Source organism: Muntiacus reevesi, chromosome 19 (assembly GCF_963930625.1).
Source record: "Muntiacus reevesi chromosome 19, mMunRee1.1, whole genome shotgun sequence".
Taxonomy (NCBI): Eukaryota; Metazoa; Chordata; class Mammalia; order Artiodactyla; family Cervidae; genus Muntiacus; species Muntiacus reevesi.
Genome location: NC_089267.1, coordinates 13,945,887 through 13,967,105, shown reverse-complemented (window position 1 = coordinate 13,967,105; position 21,219 = coordinate 13,945,887). Strand labels below are relative to the sequence as shown.

Below are 21,219 nucleotides of genomic sequence, written 5' to 3'. Positions count from 1 at the left end.
TTTCAAGTACTCAATAGCTACATGTGACTGTTGGCTCCCATGGTGGACGACACAGGTCTAGAGAATTCAAACAACTTGCCCAGCCTCGCCCAGGAAGCTAGTGGTGGGATAAGTGCTGTGGTCCAAAACTTTTCCAGCATCTTTATCACCAGAGGATCAGAAACTTCTTCAGTGCCCTGCTCTCTGTACATGATCAACGCCTCTTGTCAAATATCACAACCTCCTATGTAACTTCAGACAGTCTCTACCTCTGCTGTTTTCTTACCATGTGAAATCTCTTAGCAGCTTCAGTTGCCTTCTTGGCCTCAGTTCTTACCTGGGAAGGGTAGTGGCTGGAGATGAAAATTTTCCCATAGGTGCACACTGGCATAAATATAACAGGAATAGTAAAGGGAAGGGAAAGTTCAGGAAGAAAGACTAGTGAAAGCAGGTAATTTAGCATACTAAATTAACGCTTGTTTTTAATCCTTAAGATTTCCTAGGAACTTTTAGACACATCCAAAATGCATCCTTCATGGTTGGTTGGTTCTGCAGTCATGCTTGTCAAAGTGGGACCAGTCTCTTTGTCTCAATGGGCCTTTTCATTGTCATTATTAGAAACAAATTTTTGATAGCTCTGGCTTTTGTGTAGTTGGCTTTGGTTACCAGGAGATAGAAGAATAATTGACAATGAAAGCTCAGAACGGGTGGCAGACATTCCAAATTGCTTGCGCTGCACGCTCGCTGGGGTGCCTGGTCAGTAGAAGTGTGAGGGATTTCAGCCATCGTCAGCACTGTAGGGCTGTTCCTGTCTCTGAATAGAGCTGATACAGTCGGCTTCACATTGTGTGTTAGGTTAGTAATCTGTAGGAAAAGCTTATCTGTGGGTTACTTAGATCATAAGACTTCATGGACCATGGAGGTTCATGCACTCTCTGATACTCCAGGCTAAAGTTTGGCTTCTGTGTTGCTGTGGAAAAGAGTCCAGGGTTTTCCTTAGATTCTCAAAAAGTGTGAAGGGCAAAACGATGAAGAACCACTGTGTGAGAACAGTATGACTAAATGGTACTTTTTAAGAAAAAAAATCACCATTTTAATAGACTTAAGTAGTCTGTTTTATCCATAAAATACTTGCAGTTCTCAGGGCTCTCTCCCATAGTTACTTTCTTTTTTTTTTTTTAATTTTTTTTTTTATTAGTTGGAGGCTAATTACTTCACAACATTTCAGTGGGTTTCGTCATACATTGACATGAATCAGCCATAGAGTTACACGTATTCCCCATCCCGATCCCCCCTCCCACCTCCCTCTCCACCCGACTCTTTCAAATGAACTGAATTTGTAAGATACTTGGTTCTCATGTTGTCAGCCAGTTTCCTCATGTCTGTTAAAATAAAACAAGGCAGTTTTATTATACTGAGTTTGTAGATCACATCCAAACGTGTAGTCCTGCCTTCTCTCACGACAGACACCGTGCCAGCCCCAACAAACCTACAGATTACTGAGGTAACACCAGAGAGTTTCAGAGGGACTTGGGACCACGGGGCTTCTGACGTGTCTCTCTACAGAATCACCTGGGCGCCTTCAGGAAGCGCAGACAAGATGGAGGTAGTGTTAGCTCTTTTTTTTTTTTTTTTTTTTAATATATGACCTTTGTTGCCTGAAAAGCATCGTTTCCTACTAGTTACATTTGAGCTCATGGCATGCCTCAAAGCAGGAAGAACATCTGGCTAAATGATGTCAACCAGCTGCTGTGGAGTGTGTGTGCACACAGTGACTTAATCTTGTCTGGGCTTTTTTTTTTTCTCCCCCTCTTTCCTGAAGACCATCCTAAATGGAGATGAGAATACTCTGGTGTTTCAAAACCTGAACCCCAACACGCTGTATGAAGTTTCTGTTACCGCCATTTATCCTGATGAGTCAGAAAGCGATGACCTGATTGGCAGTGAGCGTACACGTAGGTGTTTAATCTTCAGTAGAACATTTTTTTTTAAAATTAACAGAATAGAACTATGGCTGAATTAGTAATATTTTGCCACCTTCTTCTTCTTTTTTTTTTTTAGAGCGTTTGATACCCTTAACAACACAAGGTAAGAATTTAATTTGCTGATTGTATGAGTGACCAAAGAATGAAGAAGTGAATGAATGAATACCACAAAATCCATTGCAAATAGGCCTTCTGCTTTTACAAGAAATTGTAAGGGTTGATTGGGACCTCTTTTAAACAGGTCTCTCTGGAAGAATTTTGCTCTTTGCTACTATCTGTTAAGGAGTCCTTTGAGACTCAATGACCATCATTTGTTATGGGGTCAGATTTAGTTCTGAGTCTAGAAGTACACAACTCTGTTCATTTCCTTGGGGATGGTGCTTATTTGTGGGGGAGGCATTCTTCAGTTTGTTTACTCTATTTCTCAACAATCTCTCCTCAGCTCCAAAGAGTGGCCCACGAAACCTTCAGGTGTACAACGCAACATCTAACAGCTTGACTGTTAAGTGGGATCCCGCAAGTGGTCGTGTGCAGAAATACAGAATCACCTACCAGCCTTCATCAGGGGAAGGCAATGAACAAACGGTAATCTGTTTGGGAAAAAACATACTTGGTTACATTCTTTTTCTCCTCAAGCTCTCACTCGCAGTGTTTAGTTAGTCAGATTTACTGTTTTGAGAGTTATGAAATTTACTGTATTAGTTGGAATTATTTGGCTTTATCCCTAATGGAATCTCATAGCATCAGGCTTATGCCTCAGTGCATTCATGTTTTCTTAAAAACTATTAGATTTTTGAGTCTATTTGTATTTTCATTTCTTATATCTCTGACTTGATCAAGTGTTGAGAGAGTTTGCTAATCTTCCATTTTTCTAATTTTTCTGTTTTTTTGCATGTCATGATGTATGTCTTAGTTCTGATGTTTCTTGATCTAGGTACCTGTTCAACCTAACATACTATTTATCATGTTTGCATTGATCCAAATGGAGGTTCCCGAGGAAGACAGTAGGACTGTAAACTTGGCCTTCATCGTCTTTATCTTCCGAGCCTTCCCTTATTTAACAGAGCCCTTATCCATTCACTTTGCTTACTTTGAACCTTCTCCAACTTTGTTTTATGAAAGGTGTGGCCCAAACTGTACACATTACCCTGGGTCAGGAAGCAGTGTGATTTTTATTTAGGTAGAGTGATGCTTTCTGATTTATTTCAAATACTTCTTTTGGTGAGGTCTGGCATTTTGTTGACTTTTGCGGGACTGTATTCTTTCCTCACAAAGCCTTGGAGAGAGATGACTTATTAACTTTTAATCATCCGACTCTCTGAGCTCCAGCAAATGGTTCATACCTCTTCCCGTTTTAGAGGCGTTAGGAGGGGTAGACGCTGGCAGTGGCAAAGGTCTCTGAACCCGCACGGTAAGTGGATTGAGCTGAACTAGTGCCGCTTGTGAGCCGCTCTGTTGAGGTTTCTGTAGAACCTGACTTGGGGAGTGTGATACATTTGGATTAAAAATTTCTTAGAGTTCATCATAATAAACTAAATACCAAGTGTCATCAAGTGGCTTTTATATAGAATAAGACATTTAAGGGACTGATATTATAATGGCAGAAACAGAACTTTCACCTGTGCTGGGCCAGATTTAGGTAAAATTCGTCCTTAGCATTTCTGTTCTTGGTGATACTGACCATCTAGCTGCTGCCTCAAGTCTCTTTTTCCTATCCTTCGACTGTTTGTTGTAAGTAGAAGGAGTGTCCTAAACTTATGCTCTGTAAAGTATTAGCTGACAGTCCCTTAGAGTCTGTTATTCTTAGGAGTATTTGACTTTTAATGCTGGCCCGTAAAATAATCAAAGTAATGACTTACTGATGCTAGCATTATTTGGGAGAATTGGATGTAAGAAGTAGGCACACTCTTCTGTTTCCTCATGGGGCTAGTTCTTCTAAGTGGATGCTTTCAGATTTGTTAAGTGTCAAATACATTGATAGCTTGCTCTCATAATCTCAGATACTAAAATTTGTTAAAATTGGCCACTGTGGGCTTCCCTGGTAGCTCAGGCAGTAAAGAATCCGCCTGTAATGCAGGAGACCTGGGTTTGATCTGCGGGTTGGGAAGATCCCCTGGAGGAGAGCATCGTGACCCACTCCAACATTCTTGCCTGGAGAATCCCCATGGACAGGGGAGCTTGGCGGGCTACAGTCCATCAGGTCGCAGAGAGTCGGACACGACTGAGCGACTGAGCAGCAGTGGTTGAGTTTGCCCGTGTTGGGGAGTGCAGTGACGCACTGAAGTTTTCCCTGAAACTCAGACCACTCGAGTGAATGGGTGCTAAGCGGGGAACATCTGGACCATCCATGGCATGTGCACTCATGGTGGGCAGCATGCCGTTTTCATGCGATTTTAATGAGTCTGGCATAAGCATCTGAATTCGGTAGACTGTTAACAAATCATACAAATTTCCTTTCAACAAGATAACGAGATGGCCTTAAGCAGTGACTCTGTAATCAGAGGACGTTGAGAAAGCTTCATCCAGCAAGGCTGGAGTCCTGGGGTGTGGCCTGGCAGAGGGTCCCGACTCGTAGTTTACACAGCTCATGCTGTGAGAGGGGTAGTTTTTGAGGGGAAAACCAAAAGCTTTAGATCTTTTGCTGAATCATTTTAATGTGTTTCTAAAGCAAATAAGAAACATCTGTAAAAAAGGTAAGAATAACACTCAATGGTGTGGCGCCTCCACTATTGTGCAGTTCTTTGCTTTCTTGAAGTTCCTTTGCAGCTCGCTTATGATTAATGCCTTTTTTGGGGGAAGAGATCTGTGAAACATGTTTTGGATGAAATTTCACAGTGCTAGCAGCTAGCACATTGAAATATCTTTTTAAGGTCACCAGGTTTAAGGCTTAGAATCCTTTTTATGATTGAAGGTGCATCTTTTACATTTAAAATTATACCTAAGATATATTTCCAACTTTCATTGTGGGACATGTTTCCAGATCTTGGTAAAGGTCTCTCTATAACTACTCTGTAGAAAGAGCTTTTTTCTAACAGGTTAGTGAGATGGAGAGACAAGACTGACACTTATCCTTGTTTTGCTCAAGACCACGATAGGAGGACGGCAGAACAGTGTGCTCCTGCAGAAGCTGAAGCCTGACACTCCTTACACCATCACCGTGTCCTCCCTGTATCCGGATGGCGAAGGTGGTCGCATGACAGGAAGAGGCAAGACCAGTAAGTGAACCCAGAATCCTGTGGCTTTAAAAACAAAAAAATTAATTCATTTATTTACTTTTGGCTTTTCTGGGTCTTTGATGCCGCTGGGGCCTTTTTCTAGGTTTGGTGAGTGGAGGCTGCTCTCTATTTGCAGTGCTCAGGCTACTCATTGAGGTGGCTTCTCTAGTTGCAAAGCACCAGGGTCTAGGGCTCGGGGGGTTCAGTAGTTGCAGCTTCCAGGGTCTGGAGCGCAGGCTCAATAGTGGTGATGTGTATGCTGAGTTTCTCTGTGGCATGCAGGCAGATCAGGGATCGAACCCATGTCTCCTGCATTGGCAGGTGGATTCGATACCACTGGGCCACCAAAGAAACCCAGTCCTGTGGCTTTTTAAATAACCTTCATGGAAATGGAATCATATCTGGAAACCCTGGGGTGACACAGAGCTTTGCTAATCTTTTAAAATGCATGTTGAAAATGATCTCAATTGTTTTTAATATCCTTGCAGTTCTCTGTCTCTGTTCAGGGAAAAAAGACATTTGTAATCACTCTCTCAGTTCAGTTCAGTTCAGTCGCTCAGTTGTGTCCGACTCTTTGCGACCCCATGGGCTGCAGCATGCCAGGCCTCCCTGTCTATCACCAACTCCCAGAGCTTGTTCAAACTCATGTCCATTGGGTCGGTATTATTCTCTAGGATAAAGCAAATAAAAACTGCCTTGGAGCCAAAATATCTCTGGAGAGATGAGAGACATTCATCAGATGATCACAGAAATTCTTTGACAAATGTTTGTGAGGTGCCAACTACGGGGGACCTGCTGTGTTCTAGGGTTCCTGGGAGACATCAGAGAACCTGTGTTTTGTGTGTGCCGGGTTGTTCGCATCACACCGTGACTGTGTGTTCATTTCAGAACCTTTGAATACCGTGAGGAACCTCAGAGTGTACGACCCTTCCACCAGCAGTTTGAACGTTCGCTGGGACCACGCCGAGGGCAATCCTCGCCAGTACAAGCTCTTCTACGCACCCACAGCAGGGGGGCCGGAGGAACTGGTAATTATTTCCTGTAGGGAAGAATGTGTGTTTGTTTCAACTGCAGCCAAATGGTTGCAAAGTAGAGCTAAAGAGTTAAACATTTACCTTAGAGCCTAAGAAGTTCATATTCGTTTAGTAGAACTTGACGGAGGCTAGTAGGTTGGTGCCTCAGTGCCTGGGTGATTGGGGAGTTTTGGGGACAGAGGATTGGAGCTGAGGGAAGTGATAATTCCAGGGAGTTCTAGGAGAGAGTCTAGGATTAGTGTAAGAAGTCTTCTCAAATAGTTGGGGGCACATCATTCTGTCCCAGTATTACAGAACTTGCTTCTTGACTTGGTCTTGAGTGATTATATTGAGTATTGTGTCATTTGAAGCATTATTTCCTTTGCAAGTTTTTCAAATCAAGAACTTTACATTTTATTAAAATCTTTAGGTACCAATCCCTGGGAATACCAATTATGCCATTCTTAGGAATCTGCAGCCGGATACCCAATACACCGTTACAGTGGTGCCTGTTTATTCTGAAGGTGATGGAGGACGCACATCAGATACTGGAAGGACCTGTAAGTAAGAAGGCAGAAAATGTAGCTCTTTCATGATACACTTTGCTTTTCAATGTAAAGGCCATACAGGCACATTAAAGAATATTTGGAAAATTCATGATAGAATAAAAATATAAAAGTTACTCATAGTTTATCATTCAAATGCCACCAACTGTTAATATTTTAGTGTATAAAACAGAAAAGTTATATTGGCATTCTTCTTCTGAAATGGTAATTTCAGAATTTATACATGTGTATATAATGGTCCGTATTCTGTTTCACTGGCAAAAATTTATGAACTTTGCTTTGTGCTTTATAAATTTATTTGGAGCAGTATTTTGTAACTGGCTTTCACAGTGTCAATTTTTGAAATCTGTTCGTTGCATTACTTAATCGTGCATTTCTTTGGTTTGCTGATGAAGTGCTTTTTGGCGTTGAAAAGCTGAGTGCTTTCATTTGCCATTAACATCCTGAGAAACCAGTTTATAGTGGTTTTACAATTCTTTGTAATATTACTTAAAGGCTTTGGGGCATACCTATAAATATTTCTTTGGCTTTAAAAATACACTTGCTGATGGCTAAAAGAGAGCAAGTTCGGATGACTTCTTTTGGCAAGAGATTAGTGGTCTAGAAAGATGATGATATTGGCTAAACTAGAGTTTGGGGTTAATACATGGATCTAACTTGAATGTTTTTCTAAGACCTGGTTGAGGCAGTTAACTGAGAACTGACTGTATCTTTTCTCCTTCCTTTTGCCTTTTATTTTAATCACAGAAGACATTCAGTATCGATTTGCTGAATGAGAAGAAATGAATGGCTGAAGATAGCTATCTGGAGTTAGATGGCTTCACCCGTGTTGCCAGGTTTCCCTTAGAAGGCAGAGCTATAAAATCCTCTGTCTCTCCAGTACCTGTGTTGGGAAACTGAGGCTTCTTTTCAGTTTCTTGTTCCTTGTCTGTTCTTTTATGGCCATGGGTGCTCAGTCACTTGGTCGTATTCTATTCTTTGTGACACCATGGACTGTAGCCCACCAGGCTTCTCTGCACATGGAATTTTCCAGGCAAGAATACTGGAGTGTTTTGCCATTCCTTCTCCAGGGGATCTTCCTGACCCAGGGATTGAACCCACGTCTCTTGCGTCTCCTGCATCGGCAGGTGGATTCTTTACCACTGAGCTACCTGGGAAGCCCGTTTTATGGCCAACCCAGTACTATTGCTTTTACTTGCTTGTTTTTATTGGCAACAACTTTGCTTCCATATAGACCAAAGACATAGTTGGCTAACTTGGACTACATTTGGATTTGAAAATTTTTAACCTGCTTTTGTGTGTGGATAATTAGACGTTTAAGAAGGACAATATTTTACCCTGTTGGAGAGTGGAGGTTCTGGAGAAGTGATAACAAAAACTCGACATAGATAAACAAACATAAGAAATATGTGTTGGCTTTTCTTTCCTCAGTGGTGAGAGGGCTGGCGAGAAATGTCCAAGTGTACAATCCGACACCAAACAACCTGGACGTTCGTTGGGACTCGGCACCTGGCCCAGTTCAGCAGTATCGCATCGTGTATTCGCCTCAGGATGGTACAAGACCCTCCGAATCTGTAAGTCATGCTGTTGCCTTAGAACTTGGCCAGAGAATGCTGCGGATTTCACTGTATCTCCAGCTATAGTAGTTGCTGGCCCCGGACAATAAGTCAGTTGGTGTGGCCCTGGGTCTCCTGGAAGCTTCCTTTCTTGATAGGCTTAGTCTCATGTTTGTGTCCTGGTTGGTTGTGAGAATGCAAGCCATAGACAAACCTGCATGTAATGCTTAAATGATTGCTTTTGATGAATTAAAGTATTTCCTATAGGGTTAGTTAGAAAAAATGAATTTTATTTTAAAAATGAGAATTAGCTATATAAGTTAAGAGCCCCAGTAGTTAATGCAAATCATTGCTCAGTTCAGTTCAGTTCAGTCGCTCAGTCGTGTCCGACTCTTTGCGACCCCATGAATCGCAGCACGCCAGGCTTCCCTGTCTGTCACAAACCCCCGTAGTTTACTCAAACTCCATCCAGCCATCTCATCCTCTGTCGTCCCCTTCTCCTCCTGCCCCCAATTCCTCCCAGGTCTTTTCCAATGAGTCAATTCTTCGCATGAAGTGGCCAAAGTATTGGAGTTTCAGCTTCAGCATCAGTCCTTCCAATGAACACCCAGGACTGATCAATATGGGCTTTTGTTATAACATACGCATGTCTTTGTTAAGAAAATACTTTGTTAAAGTTTGTCTCCATTGGCTCTTAACAGACTGCCCAATCTATCTTCAATTCATAGTACTGTGCTTTTTTTTTTTTTTAAGTAGATTAGTAGAAATCAGAAATTACTAATTTGACTACAAATATGGGCTTCCCAGGTGGTGCAGTTGGTAAAGAATCCACCTGTCAATGCAGGAGACACTGAGATGTGGGTTTGATCCCTGGGTCAGGAAAATCCTCTGGAGTGGGACAGAGAAACCCACTCCAGTAGTCTTGCCTGGAAAATTTCATGGGCAGAGGAGCCAGGTGGGCTACAGTTTACGGGGCAGCAAAGAGTCAGACATGACTGAGCATGCACAAATTGTCAGAACACCTATGGGAAAGTAAACTTATAAGCTAATTTAATTTATAAGTCTTTACAAAATAAACAGTGATGATGAACAAAGATTAAACAAATGAGCAATGGCTGTGTTCTGTAAGAATATTGATTTGCATGTCCCTGTGTGTGTGGTGTATATTCAGACAACTTTGTCCTTACCCATTGAATGGAGTTGCTATTTTAATAGAAAACCTCTGCCCCGCCAGAGTGTGTGTGTGTGTGTGTGTGTGTGTGTGTGTATGTATGTGTTGCTTCTCTTATGTGTACCTAACATTCGGGACACTTTTGGTTAACTGTCACGAACCCTGGATGTTGTATTTGAGAATCTTTTACCATGAACGTAAATAGGAGATAATTGAAGTTAGTAAGGGTCCCTGTGAACTAACTTTTTTTGGAGAGGAAATTTCTGAGGCTCAATTGCATCGAATGCTGTGGTGTGGGCATATCCCACGAGGTAGCACAGAAGTCGGCCTCTGCTGTACTGGGCTCCACTTTCGTTGTAAACGTTATTATGCTGACTAATGAAAGACTTGGTAAGTGTTTGGGTTGTCATCAGACAGAATCTGGCATGTCCTCCCCTCCAGATTGTGGTGCCAGGAAATACCCACACGGTGCACTTGGAGCAGCTGATTCCGGACACGCCCTATTCTGTGAACATCGTGGCGCTCTACTCGGATGCGGAAGGGAATCCCAGCCCTGGCCAGGGCCGCACATGTGAGGCGCAAATCCTCTCTCCACCGGCTTCTCTTGTGACTCAGGCTGGGAGGCCTGGGGGGATGTGGGTGGTGAGTGAGGGCTGCTGGGAGCTGCCTAAGTGAAGCATGGATAGCTCTGAATACAGCATTTTCTACTGTTTCTGGTTTCACATGAGAACCATAGATGTCTATTCCATCATAAGGGAGTAAGCAACTCAGAGTGGTGAGGTACTTCCCCTGGGGACGTTTCTTTCACACCCACCCCCACCACGTTCTCCATGATGACAGACTGGAAACTAACTGTTGCATTTATTTATTTAGTACCACGAAGTGGACCAAGAAACCTCAGAGTCTTTGGGGAGACCACCAACAGCCTCTCGGTAGCCTGGGATCACGCTGATGGGCCGGTTCAACAATACAGGATCATTTATTCTCCCACTGTTGGTGACCCGATTGATGAATATGTGAGTCTGATTCTCATTCGCCTGAGCATTTTATTTTGTAGTCTCTTACCTGTTGAAGGGTGAACTTCAGCTTTCCTCTTTAGGAAGTCTTGTGATCACAGTTGCATTCTTGTCTCTTGTGAGACGGTCACATTTTGTGTGACTTTCTCTGACGTGATATTGGAGCAGCTGCCTATGCCTAGCATGGCCTCCCCCACCACAGCCTATCAGTGTCTTTGGGCTCATTTCTTTTCTAAAGACAGATTGAAAGATTTGTCTTCTCTAATATAAATGCGTATATTTTTATTCTATCATGAATTTTCCAAATATTCAGGTAATGTGACTCTTTAAATTTTAACCTTGCTTTAAATATAATTTCTCCGCAATATCTCCCTTCAGTCATTGCTGTTTAGTCGCTAAGTCACGTGTGACTCTTTACAACCTCATGGACTGTAGCCCACCAGACTCCTCTGTCCTTGGGATTCTCCAGGCAAGAATACTGGAGCGGGTTGCCATTTCCTTCTCCAGGGGATCTTCCTGACCCAGGGATCGAATGCATTTCCTTTCCTACTCTGGCAGGCAGGTTCTTTCTCCCTGAGTCAGCAGGCTAATCAAGCGGTCTTTTCTCTGAATTGAACATTTTTGGGTACGCTTTAGTTTTTGAGTATACATACTCTCATTTTAGTCTTAAACTTTTTATTTTATTTTATTTTTTTTATTTTTTATTTATTTTTTTTTAATTTTTAATTTTTTTTTTTTGTCTTAAACTTTTTGAGTGTTGTATTTTGTCACTCTAGAACTCGATTCAAGTTTCTTCAAGCTTCTCCCTAGTTCTCAGTATGTATATCCATCTATTACAGAGGGAAGAACTCACTACTTTCTTTAAAGTTTAATGGTTAATTGATGTAATAGGTTAGTAGAATATGACACAGAGTGTTGATTGTAAGGCAGTGAAGTCTGTGCTTTGTAGCCATTTTGTCACATGTATCTTTGACTCAATGGACATGAGTTTGAGCAAACTGCGGGAGATGGTGAAGGACGGGGAAGCCTGGCATGCTGCAGTCCATCGAGTAGCAAAGAGTTGGACATGGCTTAGCGACTGAAAAATAGCAATCGTCTTTGATAGTTTTTCCTTCATGATCCCCATGTTGTATCATTTTTTATCTACTTGAACTTGAAATATTAAACTCGAATTCAAGCCCCTATTTTTATTAATCAGAAAGTCACATAACTGTCTTTAAGTTTCTGCTCAAGATGAGATAAGCGGTATTACCACACTTAGTTTGCTAAAGCAGAGAGGCTCATGCTTTAGTGTTTATTCAGCTTTACCACGGACAAATATGCAATTTCCTGTCTTTTTCTGAAGACACTAAAAATGTAATTTGCCCCCACTTCACCATTTGGATTTAGGGGACACCATGCTGGAATTCATCGGTCTAAGTGATCCCTGTTGTTTGTAGAAGCAGAGCATAGGATTGGAAGGGAGATTGAGAGCTCTGTCTTCATTTCCTCTTCATGGGGCAGTTGAATGCATCTTCCATTTCCTCTTTTTCACCTAGCTCATATCAGCCAAACTGATCCTCTTGAGGACAGAACCTGAGTCTGCTTTTGCTCCCTGGTGTGTTCCCGTGGCGGGTGTCACGCCTGGCCCGTCGTGGGCCCCGGGTGCATGTGTGTGGAGGGAGCACCATCAAACTGACACAGAGGGATGGGTGAGAAAGGACAGGGGCACAGCGGTGCATGGTCACGTGTGTGCGAGATGCTGCCTTTCTTTCTCAAGGCTTCCTTCCTTCCGAGAGGTTGAGCCATAGGACAGGGACGTGGCTGATGTAGGATTTGAGCTGAGATGTACCTGACTCTAAAACCATTCCCCTTGCTGTTTGGCGGCAGGGAAGACAGTTTGCCCCACTGTGAACACTGTACAACAAGAAGGAACCAGGAAGAAAACATTGCTGTTTATGGGAATACATATTGATTTGAAAATCCTCTAGCTGGTAATGACCTCATAATTTAACTTCCCCTGCAGACCACTGTCCCAGGCAGAAGAAACAACGTAATTCTCCAGCCCCTGCAGCCGGATACCCCCTATAAAATTACCATTATTCCCGTTTATGAAGATGGAGATGGTGCCCATTTGACAGGGAATGGAAGAACTGGTAAATGTCTTCTACCTTTCATAATCTTTAAACTTGGTGGGCTTTGAGTAGCTGCATCTCAGATACTGTATTAATCCTGCATCAACATTTGTATCATATATTGCATTTTGGCAAAATGATATGACAACAGAATGTGTTTTTAACTTTTTAAAGGTTCACTAGAAGAAGGAAAATGAGACACAACCCTGTGTATTTTTCTTTGCTTGAGACAGCTTTATCCTTTGGAAGGCCACCGGCTAGTCACTGAATAATGTTTTAGTTTGTGTGGTGTCAGTCATGTCTGTGGCTGTTAATCAATTAAGTGTCAGCAAAAAACACCATGTCACCATTGAATTTGTCATAAAAAGCAAGATGACTAGTAGTCATCTGTCTTTACAAAGTTAGGTTTTTAAAAAAAATTTTTTTTCTATTGTTCAGTTCAGTTCAGTTGCTCAGTCATGTCTGACTCTTTGCGACCCCATGGACTGCAGCACGCCAGGCCTCCCTGTCCATCACCAGTTCCCGTAGTTTACTCAAACTCATGTCCATTGAGTCAGTGATGCCATCCAATCATCTCATCCTCTGTCACCCCCTTCTCCTCCCGCCCTCAATCTTTCCCAGCATCAAGGTCTTTTTCAATGAGTCAGTTCTTCGCATCTGGTGACCAAAGTATTGGAGTTTCAGCTTCAGCATCAGTTCTTCCAATGAATATTCAGGACTGATTTCCTTTAGGATGGATTGGTTGGATCTCCTTGCAGTCCAAGGAACTCTCAAGAGTCTTCTCCAACACCACAGTTCAAAAGCATCAATTCTTCGGCGCTCAGCCTTCTTTATAGTCCTAAGTCATTTACAAAGGATTACCAGGGTTCAGGTGTCTTTTCTAGCCCACGTGGGTGGCAGTTTCTTATGATTTAGATGACAAGTTCTCTAGTTCAGTAGCTGGAATCACCTGAGGACCCTTAGAAAGGCTTACGCCTTAGCACCATCCACAGAGACACTGGTGTAGTCAGTCTAGATGTGGCCTGGACCTGCTGAAGTTGTAGTGCGTAGCCAATGCTGAGAGTCTCTGGCTGAGCTTGGAGGCAGGCTGGCTGTCAGTATGCTGGGTTCTGTTAACTGGGCGACATTGCTAAGACTTTTTTTCCACTTCATTCAGCAAAAATCCCCTTAAGTAACATGATTTCAGGGTCCTTGCTACACTTAATTGCCCAGACTCTTTCTCTGCTTAAACGATCTTGACAACATTACAGGATTTGGGAGAGGAAACATTTGAAAGCTCCCAAGAGAAAAGCGGGACCAGTGTCTCAGCTCAGTCTCTGGAGGCCAGGAATTTGTATTTCTCGACACTTGTTGTCTACAGAACTGAGTCAACAGAGACTCTGTTTAGCGACTCAAGATAATTTTAATTGAACAATTTCCAGTTTTCACTCCTGCCTAAGGTTTCAGAATATATTTAGATACTTTTCTGGAGGAAATGCCATATCTCAGAATGTTGTGCTTAATCACAGAACATGAAAAATCTCTCCTAGATCATGAGTTTTCTAGAAAGGGCCAAAGCCACTTCTGGTTTCTGTTATTAAAACAGTTTTTTTAAGTTGAAGTCCTTATGTGTGTAATGCTATGAATAATAACTCAGTGGCTGATTATCATGCTATTTCACGGCATTGCTCTTACTGGGAGTGGAGTTAGCCTGAGCTCTGGAAGCCCAAGGATTTTCTCTAGGTCTTGTTGGTAGAGGTTATAACGGTGCTGGGCAAGAACCTTATTTTAGTCATTAGCTAGCTGTGTAGTCTTGGACAAACTGTAGTTTATTTTTGTGATAAGATGGTTGGGCTAGATAGTCTCAAAATTGCTTTTTTTGGTCTAAGAATCTTTGATCTATAACATTCACAAAATGTTGGTATGAGATGTATTTTAGTCTCTATGATTCTGCATCATATAACATACTGGTTCAGAAATCACCAGTTCCTGAGTCCGTTTGATTTGCTGTAGGAATTTGGAAGATTTCCAAACTTTCTGTTGAATATTTCCATGCTTATTAATTGTTGTTTGGATCAGAACATTATGGGATATATTAACATGCTTTCACGGGGCTACACTGCCAACATTCATAGTTGTTAATACTCATTAAGTTCTATGCTTAATGTTTGTTAGTCCTTGTTTGTCAATAAAAGGTCAGTAATGTGTGCCAATGTTTGTTTTCAGTGGGATTACTTCCTCCTCAGAACATACACATCTCTGATGAGTGGTATACCAGATTCAGGGTGTCCTGGGATCCTTCACCCTCTCCTGTTCTTGGATATAAAATTGTGTATAAGCCAGCAGGTAAGGAAATACCTTTGTCATCTTAAAAATGCATTAGAGGGTTATTTGTGTATGAGGGTGTTTTTAATTGCATCCTCCATTAGATTCTCCTGATAGTTCAGTTATCATGTCAAGTTCTCCTACCAAAGGTAACATTTCTGGAAATAGTATTTAAGCCAGTGGTTTAAAGTATTATTGTTACTATGGGTTTAGATGTTACTCCCATTAATTTGCATGACTGATCTGGTTCATAAAATTCCACAAATTGAAATTGTGTTCAGACAACCTATATGTTATTATGCTTGTGAAATAATGGGTGCATAAACAATATAAACTGTATTTCTGTATTTCTCCCATTATGTCAAGGTATTATTCCATTTGGGGCATGTGCATTTTAGTTTATTCACAACACGCTTGCTTTTCAACTTCCCACTGACACTTTCACCTAAATGAATATCCTCTCTACTAAATTATTTGCCATCTTTGTTTCCATATTCTATCTATATGTTTAGTAAAATGGAAGAAATATACTCTTTGTGCTAAATTTGCTGAGGTATCTTCCATGTGCCCAAGAAGGGTGTGAACCAGAAAAAGGAAAAGGAGAGAAGGCAAGTGTCAGGATATGTGAGCTGTGTAAGAAGCAAAGAGAGAACTTCAAAGTGGAGGAATGGGATGCAAGACAGATGTTCTTAAATCATCTCTACAACAGAAAAAATGTTAACTGAGTGCCTAGTTAATGTTAACATAGTACCTAGAGTACTATGCTGGCAAAGTAAGGCTTTAGAGAAGAAACTTGAGAGTCTAGAGTAGTTGACTGTGTGATGATTTATTCATTAAAGGAACATTAATTGCACACATGCTGCATTCATTAGCACACATGCTAGGTATTGTGCTACACTTTGAGAATAACAAGAAAAGAATTTTCTTTGCCTACAGTTTTGTATTCACCATATAATGTAGCATGTATTACAGGGAGCAAGTGCGTAAGGGCTATGAAATCAATAGTGTTCATACTATCGTTTAAGTCACTTGATTTTAAGAAAAAATTGAGACTAAGGATCACATATTTCCCTGTATTTTTGTGATTGTAATAAAAGGTTCCAATGAGCCCATGGAAGTCTTTGTTGGAGAAGTGACATCATACACGTTACACAATCTCAACCCCAGCACCACCTATGACGTGAATGTCTATGCTCAGTATGATTCTGGACTCAGTGTTCCTCTGACCGACCAAGGCACGACATGTGAGTCACGTAGCTTTTTGTGGTTGTAAGAAAAAGTGTCGTATAAATGATCAGATCAGTCTGTTTTAATTTTCTTTCTTAGCATGCATGTTTCCTCAGCATTGAGTAGGTAATCCTTTTGTGTCCAGCTAAACAAATACTTAGGCCATATAATCAAAATTACAAAATGTGTATGTTGAGGTATGTTTATTTCATATAAAATACATTTAAAATATTCAAAGATAAAAATTTTGGAAGTATTATTTCATCCATGAATAATATGTAAGATCATAGAGTTGAGAACTATGTGCTTTTTCTTGACATTTGATGTTAAACATGGGCTTCGTAGGTGGTTCAGTGGTAAAGAAGCCACCTGGCAATGCAGGAGATGTGGGAGACACGGTTCAACCCCTGGGTTGGGAAGATCCCCTGGAGTAGGAAAAGGCAACCCATTCCAGTATCCTTGCCTGGAAAATTCCATGGACAGAGGAGCCTGGTGGACTACCGTCCATGTGGTCACAAACTCATGCCTGGGTGACTAAGTAAACACATGCACAGTTGAAAGTTTTCCTGTAAATGTCATGATTGCTGATTCAGCCCACAGATAGATTTTGTTATCATCAAATGCTTTAATGACTATTTTAAGAACTTAGCAGATAGAATTTCAGAAAAAATTCTCATTATTTTTCATGAGATCTTGGACATTCATTGTGTTGAGAGGGGCTACAGACAGACCTCGTTTTACTGCACTTGGCTTTATTGCACTTTGCAGATGCTGCATTTTCTATAAATTGAAGTTCTGTGGCAACCTGGCATGGAGCAAGTCTACCGGTGCCATTTTTCCATCAACATTTGCTCACTTCATGTCTCTGTGTCACATTTGGTGGTTCTTGAAATATTTCAAACGTTTTCATTATTATTATGTTTGATATGGTGATCTGAGATCAGTGGTCTTTGGTGTTACTATTGCAAAAAGATTACAATTAGCTGAAGGCTCAGATGATGGTTAATGTTTTTAGCAATCAAATATTTTTAATGAAGGTATGAACATTACTTTTTTTATACAAAAAGCTGCTTCACACTTTATATACTATGGTATAGTATATGTGTATAGTGTATAACTTTTATATGCTCTGGAAAGTCAAAATATTCATGCCACTCATTTACTGAACCAATATTTACTTTATTCTGGTGGTCTGGAACCGAACCTGTAGTATCTCAGAGGTATGCCTGAATGTGGAATTTCCTTCTCTTGAAAATCGGTGATAGAAAGTGAGATCCATTTTGACTGTACCATATTTTCATGTTTGTTTCACGTATATTTCTTAATAAGGAAACACTGTGAGACTTTAGGCATTATGTTTTTCAGCCACAATCAAAGTTTTAAAATTGTGCTAGGATTAAAAGTATGCTTTTTGCCTTTGTTTAGGAAGTAAGTCTATTTCTTTCTGCCTTTCTTTTGTAGTATATTTGAATGTGACAGATCTGAAAACTTACCAAGTCGGGTGGGATACATTCTGTGTCAGATGGTTGGCTCATCGAGCAGCTACTTCCTACAGACTAAAACTAAGCCCTGCAGATGGTATGTGTACAAAACAAAACAAAACAAAAATACCTGGAGCACATAGTTGTCACATTTTAAACTTTAGTAAAGATGTTATTTTGGTTATAAAATGATACATCAAAATGCCTTTAAATATAACTACTGACAATGCTGGCCTTGTCCTAACCAGGAACCAGAGGGCAGGAAATCACAGTGCGTGGATCAGAAACCAGTCACTGCTTCACCGACCTGTCACCAGAAACTGATTACAGCGTCACTGTCTTTGTGCAAACACCAAATCTTGAGGGACCAGGTGTCTCGGTCAAAGAACGTACTAGTAAGTGCCTGAGTAATCTGGGGACTCTCCGTAAGGCTTCAGAATAGGATGCTCTGGGTGCGGGAGGCTGAAGTGACCCCTGCGTGGACACTTCTCCTTATGAGCATCAATAGTGACGTGATGGCAGATCCTTGAGGTGGGGTCTGTGGCCGGCTCAACACCCTTATCTGCAGCAAACCTGTGCTGCCCCTGTTAGGCTTGGTATAATCGTAAGGAAAGACCTCAAGGAGGGAGCTGGCTCTAGCAGACAGTGAGAAGGCGAATATGTGTTGCATTAGTGACCTCTGCCCATTCTCCCTCTGATTCTGGGCTTCAGTTCCTGCTGTAGTCAATACTGAGTGTCTGCCAATGGTACCAAATTTGGATGAAATAGAATTCCCAGCATCAGTGCCAGGGAGACCTAATTTGTTGTGGAGGGCTTAAATGGCTCTTAAGATTTCCTTTCTGTGATGTGAAATATGCACTTGTTGTGGTTTTCTAATTATTCTTTTAAATTCTAGCCTTAAAACCAACAGAAGCCCCTACAGAGCCACCCACACCCCCTCCTCCTCCTACAATTCCACCAGCCCGGGAAGGTAAGTGATGCTGTCAAGTCAATGCCTTTAGCTGATGGGGACTGAGCTCCTTCTTACCTATGCAGCCTGTATATCGTTTACAGTTGATATAGGACATTTCTGATTTATTATTCCTGCTGAAGCATTTTTTGATCAAAGGCAAAGATTACCAGTCATTGGCTCTTCCCCTGCTCCAGACACATTTTAGTGTGACTAAAGTCAACCATAAACCACTGCAGCTCTTCAGTGGAACTCTGTTTCCTCAATTTTGCAGATGAAGGTCTAGTGATGCCTTATATAACCCATAGTCACATGGTGGGCATTTCTTTCTTCTGGTTGTTGGCATCAACAAGCACTGGGAACCTTTGGGGCTAAATCTGCAGTGTAACTCCTGTGGCCTTTGACTTTGGAATTCCTGGCTTCTGACCTGAGAGGCCCTGGATTGCACAAGCTGAAAAATTTCCATTCACCAAAGTTGGAGACATAATTGTCACTTGCAGAGAACTGGTAAAAAGACATATACTGAGCTATTCCTACTGGTCTCTCTGTAATTTGGGGCAGTGCTCAGTGTTTCATCCATTAAGTTTCAGGTGACAGAGGATGAGCTGGTTGGATGAGTCATGGACATGAGTTTAAGCAAGCTCTAGGAGGTAGTGAAGGACAGGAACGCTGGCGTGCTGCAGTCTGTGGGGTTGCAGAGTCGGACACGACTGAGCAACTGAATAGCAAATTAACTACTGGTTTACTCTTTTCCTACATTCTGTTTCCAGCATTTAACTGAAAGCATTTCAGACTTTAAAGGTTTTTTTTTTTTTTTTTTAAATCCTGGAAGACTTAGAAGGCTATGATTTTATCTTAGCCTTTTTGATATGATTTTATCAAGTCTATTAAAAAAGTAAAATTAAAAGTGTATTATTATAGGATAAAATAGTAATGAGTTTCTTTAAGTTAAACTTTTGAAAGGAATTCAATAGGTAATTTTGGCTTAAAGACATGCTAAGGTCTTAATAGATGTTAAATTTTATTTTAGAGCAGTTAAATCTTAGAGCTGTTTTAGGTTCATAGCAAATTTGAACTGAAAGTACATGTAGGTCCCAGACATGCCCTACCTCCTCCCATCCAAACCTCCCCCAACCCTCAACATCCCCCTGCTGCCAGAGTGGTATGTTTGTTACATCCTGTGACCCTATATTGGCACATCATTATCATCCAAAGTCCATATTTACATTAGGATTCATTCTTGGTGTTAAATATTCTGCACATTAAATTTTTGTCACTAAAACGTTGTTAAATTCTCATTTTCAGAATTTTTTTAATCCTTCAAGTCTGAAGATTTAAAGAGATTTCTTTATTTTATTCCCCCCCCTTTCCTCCTTCCATATGATTCTAGTGGCTTAAGTTAAAATTTAAAAGACACCTTATCTGCATCAAGTCTTTGATAATTATATATAGAATCTCCAAACCCACTGATGACTCAAGTTCTGTGAATAAATTGTTTTTAATTTGATGTCCTCCACATTTATTGTTTGAAGCTACTTGAATTATTCTATATGGAGGGAGCCTGTGTTTGCAGAGTGACTGTGAGCAGGTGGAGTAATTCTAGAGCAGAGATTGAGAGCACTTCTCAAACTCTCGTGTTCACTCGAATCATCTGGCACGTTGTCACTGCGGATTCTGGTTCAGGAAGTCTGGGGTGGGGCCCAGCACTCTGCATTTCTATCAAATTCCCACATGATGCCGTTACTGCTGGAACCACAGGGGAATAAATAGCAGGGTGTTAGACTACATTTCTGTTTTGTAACTTCACCTGAATGAAAGAATTTATGAGATTTGGGGCTTCTTTTGTGTTTTCTCCCCCAGTGTGCAAAGGGGCCAAAGCAGATATTGTATTCTTGACCGATGCTTCCTGGAGTATTGGGGATGATAATTTTAACAAAGTTGTAAAATTCATCTTCAATACCGTGGGAGGCTTTGATGAAATCAGTCCTGCTGGAATTCAGGTGGGTGTCGTTTCAAAGGTTATTCATCTGTAATGTCTTGCTGTTTCCTCCAGACTTCTTAAGTACAAAGACTTTTCAGTACAAACTCCGTTTTGACTTTGGTTTCTATTCTCTTTACACATATACTTCTGGGAAAGGCTTGGGTGTAAATGATAAAATGAATAGAAAAAATAAGTATTCCTCTAGGTATACTCTTGGCTAAATGATGTTCTTGTTGAAGAATTTAGGGAATTCTACCTCTTAACTTGCAGCCTAAAACTTCTGACAAGGATCCGTTTTCACAAAAGATCATTTTGTATTCTGGAAGTTAAATGCATTGTAACTGTCCTACCCTGTTAACTCAGAAGATCCAGGGATGATTAGTGACTGGTGGGGGTGTGGAACCCTGCTGTTCCCTCTGTCATGACACTCAGGGCCAGTGGCTCTGTTACTTATAATTCAGATTCTGCAACCTTGAAGACCCACTTCAATTCCACCCTTTCTGGAGAAGTTTCCTGGACAGTCTTAGGCATTCCAGACTCCTGAAGGGTTCTGTTCGTATTGCTCTTGTGGTCATACCACTTTATATTGTCATTATTTGTGTGTTTCTCTGCTGTCTAAATCATTTACTCCTAAAGGCAAGAGACTATATTGTTTTATTATT

The 21,219-nt window shown here is 41.1% G+C and overlaps 1 protein-coding gene across 3 annotated transcripts in view; it reads left to right on the top strand.

Annotated features, from left to right (window-relative positions):
• COL12A1 (collagen type XII alpha 1 chain) overlaps positions 1-21,219 on the top strand; it is a 116,464-nt gene that overhangs the window by 59,349 nt on the left and 35,896 nt on the right. For all 3 annotated transcript variants that reach the window (XM_065911477.1, XM_065911475.1, XM_065911476.1), the window contains 17 exons: positions 1,446-1,585; positions 1,802-1,934; positions 2,041-2,067; positions 2,407-2,549; positions 5,050-5,179; positions 6,068-6,207; positions 6,623-6,752; positions 8,190-8,332; positions 9,927-10,056; positions 10,359-10,501; positions 12,507-12,636; positions 14,821-14,940; positions 16,017-16,163; positions 17,608-17,724; positions 17,876-18,022; positions 18,523-18,597; positions 20,437-20,576. In XM_065911477.1, the coding sequence (XP_065767549.1) occupies positions 1,446-1,585; positions 1,802-1,934; positions 2,041-2,067; positions 2,407-2,549; positions 5,050-5,179; positions 6,068-6,207; positions 6,623-6,752; positions 8,190-8,332; positions 9,927-10,056; positions 10,359-10,501; positions 12,507-12,636; positions 14,821-14,940; positions 16,017-16,163; positions 17,608-17,724; positions 17,876-18,022; positions 18,523-18,597; positions 20,437-20,576 (2,135 nt within the window). The remainder of the gene's footprint in view (positions 1-1,445; positions 1,586-1,801; positions 1,935-2,040; positions 2,068-2,406; positions 2,550-5,049; positions 5,180-6,067; positions 6,208-6,622; positions 6,753-8,189; positions 8,333-9,926; positions 10,057-10,358; positions 10,502-12,506; positions 12,637-14,820; positions 14,941-16,016; positions 16,164-17,607; positions 17,725-17,875; positions 18,023-18,522; positions 18,598-20,436; positions 20,577-21,219) is intronic.